The 10,117-nt window shown below is 38.9% G+C and overlaps 1 protein-coding gene across 1 annotated transcript in view; it reads right to left on the bottom strand.

Annotated features, from left to right (window-relative positions):
* Positions 1–1,404: 1,404 nt before the first annotated feature.
* chm.S (choroideremia (Rab escort protein 1) S homeolog) overlaps positions 1,405–10,117 on the bottom strand; it is an 88,388-nt gene continuing 79,675 nt past the window's right edge. The window contains exons 14-15 of the mRNA XM_018233059.2: positions 4,955–5,121; positions 1,405–1,920 (exon numbers count right to left, since the gene is read on the bottom strand). Of these exons, the coding sequence (XP_018088548.1) occupies positions 1,726–1,920; positions 4,955–5,121 (362 nt within the window). The 3' untranslated portion in view covers positions 1,405–1,725. The remainder of the gene's footprint in view (positions 1,921–4,954; positions 5,122–10,117) is intronic.

The following is a 10,117-nucleotide window of genomic DNA, read 5'->3' as shown; positions in this document are numbered from 1 at the left end:
ATTATTAGTTTTAGGTTAGTGGCCAATGAACAATTGTGCATTGACTGATTTTTGTCCATCAGTCAAAAAAACTCAGTCGTGTCGGAGTGATATTTAACTATTGTCCAAATGTTTGCAGGGCCAAGCAAGCAACTTCAACTAGAAAATATCACTTGAAATTGTCTTTTTAGTTGATGGACAAATCGTACATTTAAATGATTGTTTAAAGGGATACTGTCATGGGAAAAATGTTATATTTCAAAATGAATCAGTTAATAGTGCTGCTCCAGCAGAATTCTGCACTGAAATCCATTTTTCAAAAGAGCAAACCGATTTTGTTATATTCAATTTTGAAATCTGACATGGGGCTAGACATATTGTCAGTTTCCCAGCTGCCCCCAGTCATGTGACTTGTGCTCTGATAAACTTCAGTCACTCTTTACTGCAAGTTTGAGTGATATCACCCCTCCCTCCCCCCCCAGCAACCCCTCCCCGGAAGATCTTAGAACAGCACTCAATAGTAAAATCCAGGTCCCACTGAGACTGCTTCAGTTACATTAAGTAGGAGAAATAACAGCCTGTCAGAAAGTAGTTCCATTATAAAGTGCAGGCACAAGTCACATGACTGGGGCAGCTGGGAAACTGACAATATGTCTAGCCCCATGTCAGATTTCAAAATTTAAAAAAAATCTGTTTGCTCTTTTGACAAATGTATTTCAGTGCATAATTCTGCTGGAGCAGCACTATTAACTGATGTGTTTTGGAAAAAACATGTTTTCCCATGACAGTATCCATTTAAGGGTAAGCTTGGTCTTACTATAATGAAAAGCTCTTTTAAAAATCTTAATGTCTATGGCCACCTTAACATAACTACTCTGACCAGGTAGCAGATAGGGGGCAGCTTATATAATAACTAGGCAAGGCATGGACCCTATCCAGTAACACATTGCAGCCAATCAGTTTTTAGTCTAATTAGAATATTAGTTAATATAGTCTAAATATCTGGTGGATTGCTTAGAGTCAAACCTTGCTTAGTTTTTGCATTACCCCCTAGTTGATGGATTCGGCATTCATGGTGCATTTAAGATTTCCAAGTTACATTAAAAATTAGGGATGCACCGAATCCAGGATTTGGTTCAGGATTCGGCCTTTTTCAGCAGGATTTGGCTGAATCCTTCTGTCTAGCCTAACCGAATCCGCATATGCAAATTAGGTGCAGAGTGAAATCGAGTGACTTTTTGTCACAAAACAAGAAAGTAAAAAATGTTTTCCCCTTCCCACCCCTAATTTGCATATGCAAATTAGGATTCGGATGAATCCTTCCTGAAGGATTCGGCCGAATCCAATATAGTGGATTCGGTGCATCCCTATTAAAAATATTATTGGCAACAATGATATTTGAAGTAAAAATAAAAAAAAAGCAAAAACAATTTAGATTAATTTTATTCACACTCTCCTGTGAAATGAATTAATTTCCTTGTCAGCAATCGAGAGTTCAGAAAAACAGGCTCAAACAACAGATACTTTATTCATATAGACATAATGGACCCTTGTAAACTGGTTGTCCTCCAAGGAAAACATTACAGATGAAGGAATTTGCAGGCACAGTTACACTTGACATTCTTTAGCCATATATTTGGATATGGACTGCATTAGGATATGTGTAGTTTAACAGCTCTTAAGTTTGTACTCATACAGGAATGGCATGAGATCTGGAAATAAATAACATGCATCCAGGCAAAGAACTTATTCTGCCTTCTCTCCTTCTGTGTCTTCATATGAGTTTGGTACAGTTCCATGTTCAGCAGAAGCCTCTGCTTTTGAATCTACAGGAATTGGTTCTTGCTGAGCACAGTCTGCATCATAGACAATGTCTTCTGGGTTTGGAGCTGGTGGGCAGAATTCCTCACTTGGATAAAGTTTCTGGAATATATCTTCTGCCTGTATAAAGAAAATGGCTTTAGTAATCGCTTTATTTTCTACTCATTTGGGCTTATGCAAAAACGTGTATAAACGTTTAAATTTCATGATTCTTTGGGAAGCAGAGGGACTTCAATTCCCAGGATTCATCACTTCAATGTGAAATAAAGCAAGTGAGGGCAAAACAACCTTGTAAAATCTAGTTAATCAGTTAGGAAAATACAAAGATGGTTTATATAATAATCAGATGTAACTTGGGTCTGGTTTATTATTAAGTAAAGATTGGGATAGACCAGGGGTAGTCAACCCGCGGCTCCGGAGCCTCATGCGGCTCTTCATCCTGCTTGCTGTGGCTCGTTCTTGCGGCTTTGCCTGTTACGTCGTCTATAAAGTCCTTGCACATGCTGGCGGCTTCCTGAGTGTACAACCGCAGTAAGCTAAGGGTTAGCTTACCGCGGTCGCACACTTAGGAAGCCGCCAGCAGGTGCGAGGGCTGTATAGATGTCCCAGGAGTGACAGGCAAGACCGAGCAAGATGTTTCATCATGGTTCTTACAGAGGTCACACACTCAAGACAAGAGAGGGAAGATCAGCATGGAGCTTCAGAAACAGAAGGCACAATCAGATGAAAACACTAGCATTAAATAGGGCTATTCAGTGTTTAATTAATTTCAAAGTAGGCCTACACATACACATTTTACTTCTGTTTGTTGTATTCTGTTGTTGTAACAGTTAAAATTAAAAAAAGGTTAAAACTTTTAAAAGTTTATAAGCAGTGTTATGTTTTGCGACTCCAGACTATTTTTCTTTAGTGGAAATGAATGGCTCTTTTGATAGTAAAGGTTGCTGACCCCTATGGGATAGACCCTCAAACATCCCATACCACAAATAAGTACTTTAATGGCAACACAATGCATTATAGAAGAGGACTTCTTGGGTCCAACCTCTATTTTCTGTTTGGTCAGGACTCCCACATGGTTATATATAAATATGTTATACAAAAAAGTCATGAACATTATATAGTGAATAAAGTACCCTCTATTGTAAAACATAAGGATATTATAAGTAACTGAAGAGTTCCATGACCATATAAGAGCATTAAGCCAAAGCCGAGTACTTTTATATAAGTCATGGAACTCCAAGGTTTCTTCTAATATCCTTATATTTTCCAACAAGTGGTACTTTATCTATTATAATACACAAGTTTTAGTGAGTCATGTGACAAAATTGACATCACTAAGTTCTGTTTATAACTGTGACATCTCAAAGAGCCATTTATAAGGATATATTTTACAGGATATACATAGCTTTTGTGTATTACAGTTAGGTCCATAAATATTTGGACAGAGACAACTTTTTTTTCTAATTTTGGTTCTGTACATTACCACAATGAATTTTAAATGAAACAACTCAGATGCAGTTGAACTGCAGACTTTCAGCTTTAATTCAGTGGGTTGAACAAAAAGATTGCACAAAAATGTGAGGCACTAAAGCCTTTTTTTAACACAATCACTTCATTTCAGGGGCTCAAAAGTAATTGGACAACTTAAAATAAAATGTTAATTTCTAATACTTGGTTGAAAACCCTTTGCTGGCAATGACAGCCTGAACTCTTGAACATCACCAGATTCTGGGTTTCCTCCTTTTTAATGCTTGGCCATTCAAGTTCCACTGCTTTAATAAACTTCTGGGTTGCTTTGGCTGTATGTTTTGGGTCACGATTTGAGCAGACAGTGTCTCTGAACACCTCAGAATTCATTCGGCTGGTTCTGTCCTGTGTCACATCATGGATAAACACTAGTGTTCCAGTGCCATTGGCAGCCAAGCACGTCCGCTATGTTTTACAGATGATGTGGTATGCTTTGGATCATGAGCTGTTCCACGCCTTCTCCGTGCTTTTTTCTTGCCATCATTCTGGTAGAGGTTGGTCTGGTTTCATCTGTCCAAAGAATGTTTTTCCAGAACTGTGCTGGCTTTTTTTTTTTTTTTTAGCAAAGTCCAATCTAGCCTTTCTATTCTTGATGCTTATGAGCGGCTTGCACCTTGCAGTGCACCCTCTGTATTTACTTTCATGCAGTCTTCTCTTTATGGTAGACTTGGATATCGATACGCCTACCTCCTGGAGAGTGTTGTTTACTTGTTTGGCTGTTGTGAAGGGGTTTCTCTTTACCATGGAAATGATTCTGCGATCATCCACCACAGTTGTCTTCTGTGGACATCCAGGTCTTTTTGGGTTGCTGAGTTCACCAGTGCTTTCTTTCTTTCTTAGGATGTACCAAACTATAGATTTTGCCACTCCTAATATTGTAGCAATTTGCTTGTTTCACCTGCATGGAGAGCTCCTTGTTCACAGCAAAACCTACAACATACCAGCTTTTATCTGCTTCATTAATAATGACATAACAAAGGAATTGCCCACACCTGCCCATGAAATAGCCTTTGAGTCAATGGTCCAATTGCTTTTGAGCCCCTGAAATGAAGTTCCTCACATATTTATGCAATCTTTGTGTTCAACCCACTGAATTAAATCTGAAAGTCTGCAGTTCAACTGCATCTGAGTTGTTTCATTTACAATTCATTGTGGTAATGTACAGAACGAAAATTAGAAAAAAGTTGTCTCTGTCCAAATATTTATGGACCTAAATTTATATTCTTATAAATGGCGCTTAGTGCTCAGTGATGTAATTTCTGACACATGAAACCAGTGTAATCGTTTAATAAATAATTTACCCCCACTTGTAATATATGAGGATATGAAAAGTCACCTCAGAGTCCCATGACCAGAATAAAAGCAATAATAATCATATGGTCATCAAACATTAGGGCGGGGGTTTCTTATCCACCACTTTGGGAACCATAGGTTGCACCCCAACATAACTTTTGCTTTATGGTTATATATTTGTATTTATTGAGGGTAGGACTACCACCTGCTTTCTTACATAGGTGGCATGATAAAAATAATAAATCTTGTCAATTATTATGCACTCTGCCTATGAAGGTTGCAAGAGGCATCTGAAGGATCCTATTCTAGCCAGCCTTATTTATAGCATGCTTACCTGCTGTACTGCATTATCATTTCCAAAACAATGGTCTGGCCCACTGCAAACATACACATTTGAGGGAAGCCCAACATAAGATTGGCGTGGTACACCAGAGGAATCCCTCATATTGAAATACAGAGCCCAGAGAACTTTGGGTTTTGGTGGGTCGTTTGATTCAAGATCTGGAAAGAAACAGCTGTTACTCAGTTTGAACACAAAATTAAGATTCAATGTAATTCCATTTGCTTATGGTGCTTTGGGCTTTTGTTGTAGAATACAAGAAAAAACGCCATAAGCAGAAAGTTATTTACTACACGGGAGGGGGCATTAATACATCAATCAGTCCCTGGACAAACCACATCACGGAATGTTTGCTCTTTCCAGGCTGGCAGCAGCCAAGACATTATGTATTTAATTGGCAGAAAATAAAAATAAAATCAGTAAACAAGTTTGCGTGGATTCACTCGTTTCACAACCTCTTCTTCATTGGATAAATGACAATTCATGCAGTTTATAATAAAGCCTCGACAAACATAGTAAAATTAATGGACAGAACAATATATAAATTGCCCGCACTTTAGGCTGAGCTCTACTGGTTTAATTACTGCTCTATTTCATGATGAAAGCAGCCACCGCACAGATTCATTCCTACTTCTCAAACATGGCAGTAAACGGTGGCCCTTGTATAGTTAATTTGTCTCGCGCATATTGTAAAATACAGCAAGCAGCACGTTTAATGATCCCGAAATACTCAAGTTTGCTTTGCTATCTTGTAAGTCAGTTTCATTTCAATTTAAAATCAGAAATAAATATGGGTAATTAAATACAGATCTTGTTTTAGAAGTCACCAGTAAAAGATGAACTTAATGAGATTGGATGTAAATGCAGCAAGAAACCTGTAGTTGAATATATTATTCGGTTATGCTTGTTGGCATGTCGCGAGGCCAAAAAGGGGACTATTTTCCAGCCTGCATATACATCACATGCAAGTCTAAAAAGTTACCTGCAGGGTCTCCTACATCTGTCTGCAGTCACACAAAACATTTTAGCTTCCATTAGATTTATTGTGATAGCTTCCACTTCCCTATAGTATTATTACTATTGTGTATTATATATCCCTGCCACATTTGCACAGTGCTTTTCAGAGACAGTTGACATTAGACCCTGCTCCAGTGGAGCTTACAGTCAATGTTTCCTATTACATCCATATAACATACTAGGGTCAGTTTATTAGGAGCCAGTTAACCTGACCTTATGTTTTAGAGTAAGGAACAAAGCAGAGTTTCCAGAGGAAACGTAAGCATTGGATGGTAAAAACAAACGAACATCTTGTATACAGTGCACATGTCTGATTCAAACAGAGGATCCCAATGGTGCAAGGCAGCTTGTCGCACATTAGTGATGTGTGGGTCGAACCTAAACTGCCCAGGCACCTTTATTTATAGACCTACTCCTGTCCCCACCTTGGATGTCATGAAGGAGGCAAGGTGGGCAGGAGCACAGCTATAAATAAAGGCAGCTGGAGCAGAAGCCGGTAGAGTAAGGTTGCAGCCAGACTCACACACCCTGTGCAAATGTGAGCAGGATCTGTGGAACCCCCAGGTTTACCTGTGTGTTTTGGCCTGGTCAGCACATCACTACCACACATAATTGTGACTGCAACTGGGGAGATTCTCAGTGAAAGGCATTGTATTTACTACTATTGCAGCAATTACCTATTATGAAAATGTATTGTTTTTTATAGCAACAACACTTCCCTGTAAATCACCTTCAAAAAGTTCCCCACGAAGACTTGACATCACCATTTAAAGGACACACAAAAATGTAATCACTGAAAAGCCTCTTTGAAATCTTTAGATAACTGCCACTATGGTTGTTAAAAGGTTAAAAGTAAGGCTGCAGCATCCCCTTAACCACTTAGGATTCCTTCTGCTCATCTAACCCACTCAGCCCCCTGCCTCAGGAATTTCTTTTGGCTGTTGGCTCATGAGCATGCTCGGTTGTTCTCAACTCGGATTAATAAACACACCCTGTAGTCTAACAGCCAATGAAGATATAGCATTGCTGGTTCCCATAGAAACTCTGCTCTAGCTGTCTGATCCTATTTTTAATTCCTAACCCCCTCTCCTGAGCTCAGAGCAACCATTACAGTGCTCAATCCAAGCAGGACTTGTCATCATAGGAAAGTCTGTCTGTGTTAACCAGCATTCTTTAATTGCATGAACTTTACATCGTATATGTGCTGTTTTCAGATATAAATCCACTGATGATGTGTCAGAGGGAAAATGGCCCCCAGGTGATAGCTGCTATTTGTTTTAGGACGCTGGCAAACAGAGGGGATATATGCAGTATAAATAATGCCATTTAGATGGGGGAAGATATGCCCAACTTATATACATGGTAGGAAACCTTTAAGGCTGTTCTGATTGGTTACATTCAGTGCTACTACTTTTTTTGCTAGAATTTGAGTTTCAAATTATTTCTTTCTCCAAGGAATTTTTTTCTGCAAAGGCCTCAACAAAGTGACCACTGTGTATCCCAAGGACTGAAGTATTAGTGAGCCTGTACAAGATATACATCACTGACATGACTAAGGTAAGCCGCTGATGTGCTGTCATGCAAGACATCTTTCCAACCTTTTAAACTTTGCTATCTAAAGGAAAGGGTTAAATAGCTTGGTAGTAAATGATGATTGCATGCTTTTAGAAGTAGTGAATACAGAATGCATTTGTCTGACAGCAAATCCGTGCATGCCAGCTGATAATAAATGTGCAATATATAGAATTTTTAACAGTGCATAAATGGTAAGAAGATAAAATACATTTGTATCATTGCCTTGATATAGGTAATGGAACAGGGTGTCAAGCCGAAATGTCAAGAAAGTCATTAAGACAAATGTCAAAAGATGGTAATAAACAGGATGAGCGAGTCTCTGGAGACTAATGGATCCTACTAACCAGATGAGAGGTTTTCAATATAAGGGCTTCCTGCTAAATGTATGCTGGCCTCTGCAGTATATAGAATATATATGGAATGTAGATATGAAGGCCAGCAAATTCTTCATATTGAATACAGTCTTTATCCAAAAGATGCAAATAATATGTTGGCATATGTAAATGTCATTTACGGTGGGTAATTTTAGAAAGAGGAAAGAAACAGCCTCGCTGTAGGGATGGTAAGAGAAGGTGCATAACTGGGATGAGCTGAAAGGAGATGTAAAGCCTACACTTTCCTACCATGTATATAAGTTGGGCATATCTTCCCCACCCAAGCCACATCATTTGTACTGCATATACCCCTCCATTTGCCAGAGCCATGACATTTTCCTAAAACAAAAGACATTTTCCTAAAACAAAGGCCATTTTCCCTCTGATCAGTAACATTGAGACTTGTATTCTGTAAAGTTAATGCCACATAGAATGCAGCTTTACACAGGCACAACATACTTTGATAAATTGTTCCATTTGGGTTGAGCACTGTAATGGTTAAGCTGAGCTCAAGAGAGGGGGTTAGGAGAATAAAATAGGATCAGACAGCTAGGGGCAAATTCACTAAAGCGCAAAGTGCCTAATGCTTGTGCTACTTCGCACCCTTACGTCAGGCGAAGTTGCGCTATGGCGAAGGGACGTAACTACGCTAATTCACTAACTTGCGCATTTTACTGAACGTTACCTCTTGCGCCAGACTTGCCTTTGCAAGGGATTGCTTCAAAAAAATGTGACATTTTTTCTAAGTCCCAAAAAAGGCTGGCGTCTTTTCCTTTTTTAAATGTGATAGGCTGTAATTTCCCCCCCCCCACATTTCCTAACATATGGCAACTCAACTATACAGCGGACACATGTATAGGGCAAAATAACAACTCTATTTTATTTTATGAAGGTTTCCCAGGCTTGTGTAGTGTAATGTAGTTGCTGCTACATATACGTCCATTGTACTTTAATTTGGCGCCGTATGCAAATTAGGCATCCCTAGAGTAACTTCGCTTTGCTTGATGAATTAATGCTAGCGCAACTTCACTACCATTCACCTCCCTGAGCGCAACTTCGCATTTTAGTGAATTTGCGTAGCGCTGGCGAAACTACGCCTGGCGAACTGTGGCGAAGCTGGCGCAACTTCGGATCTTAGTGAATTTGCCCCCTAGATTTTCTTTGGGAACCAGCAATGCTTTCTTCATTGGCTGTTAAACTGGAGGGTGTGTTTAGTAATCTGAGCTGAGAAGAACTGAGCATGCTCATGAGCCAACAGCCAAAGCAAATTCCTGAGGGAGTGGCAGAGTGGGTTAGAAGAGGAGACGTATTTCTAAGTGTTTAAGGGGATGCTGCAGCCTTATTAACCTTATAACAACCAGAGTGACAGGTATCTAAAGATTTCAAAGAGGCTGTTCACTGATTAAATTTTTGCATGAGTGGGTTTACATGTCCTTTAATTTCTGTATGGACATACTGTATACAGTGCAATGCAAACACAACTACAACTAACTTTACTTCTCAATGAGAAAACAACTGTTTCCTTCTCTGTTTTGTACCGGTGTGGGATCCATTATCAGTTACCCGGAAAACTCCAAGTACTGATCATACTGAATAACACTAAAACCTTTAGATAGTAACTAATGAAGCCTTTGTATTATAAGCAAAATGGTACAGTCAGCACATTTCTGGTTTGTTAGGCCAAACTACACTGCCCAATGGTTCTGATATTAGACAAAACCAGGAAAATATGATATTATTATAATGCAACAGGAGAATAACAGAGAGCTATGAACATAAGATAGTGAACATAATTATTTGACTAAGACTAATCTATACACCCATACAAAACACCATGTAACTAACAAGCCAATATAGACCCAACGCGATCATTGTTATTAAATCAGCTGACGTTTTTTGTTTTCACGTTATTTGTAATTCAACTCCAAGAGCTACAGAAAAAACTCTAATACAATGTAAACTGCTATTCTAAAACCTTAAAAGTTTATAATGATCGAGGAAGTAGTTCTTTCTCACTTAGCAGGAAAATGAATGAAGTCCTCACCTGCAGGTGACATTGTCTCTCTGACCTGCTATGGACCAGTGCTCACTGTATCTGGTGATTCATTCTCCATAACTACAACAGTATTTGTTCTGACATTTTAATTAAAATACGACCACTACCTCATTCTGATGATAAAAGGGCTCGTGC

Source organism: Xenopus laevis, chromosome 8S (assembly GCF_017654675.1).
Source record: "Xenopus laevis strain J_2021 chromosome 8S, Xenopus_laevis_v10.1, whole genome shotgun sequence".
In the NCBI taxonomy this organism is placed as follows: Eukaryota; Metazoa; Chordata; class Amphibia; order Anura; family Pipidae; genus Xenopus; species Xenopus laevis.
This window is presented reverse-complemented; position numbering and strand designations above follow the sequence as displayed.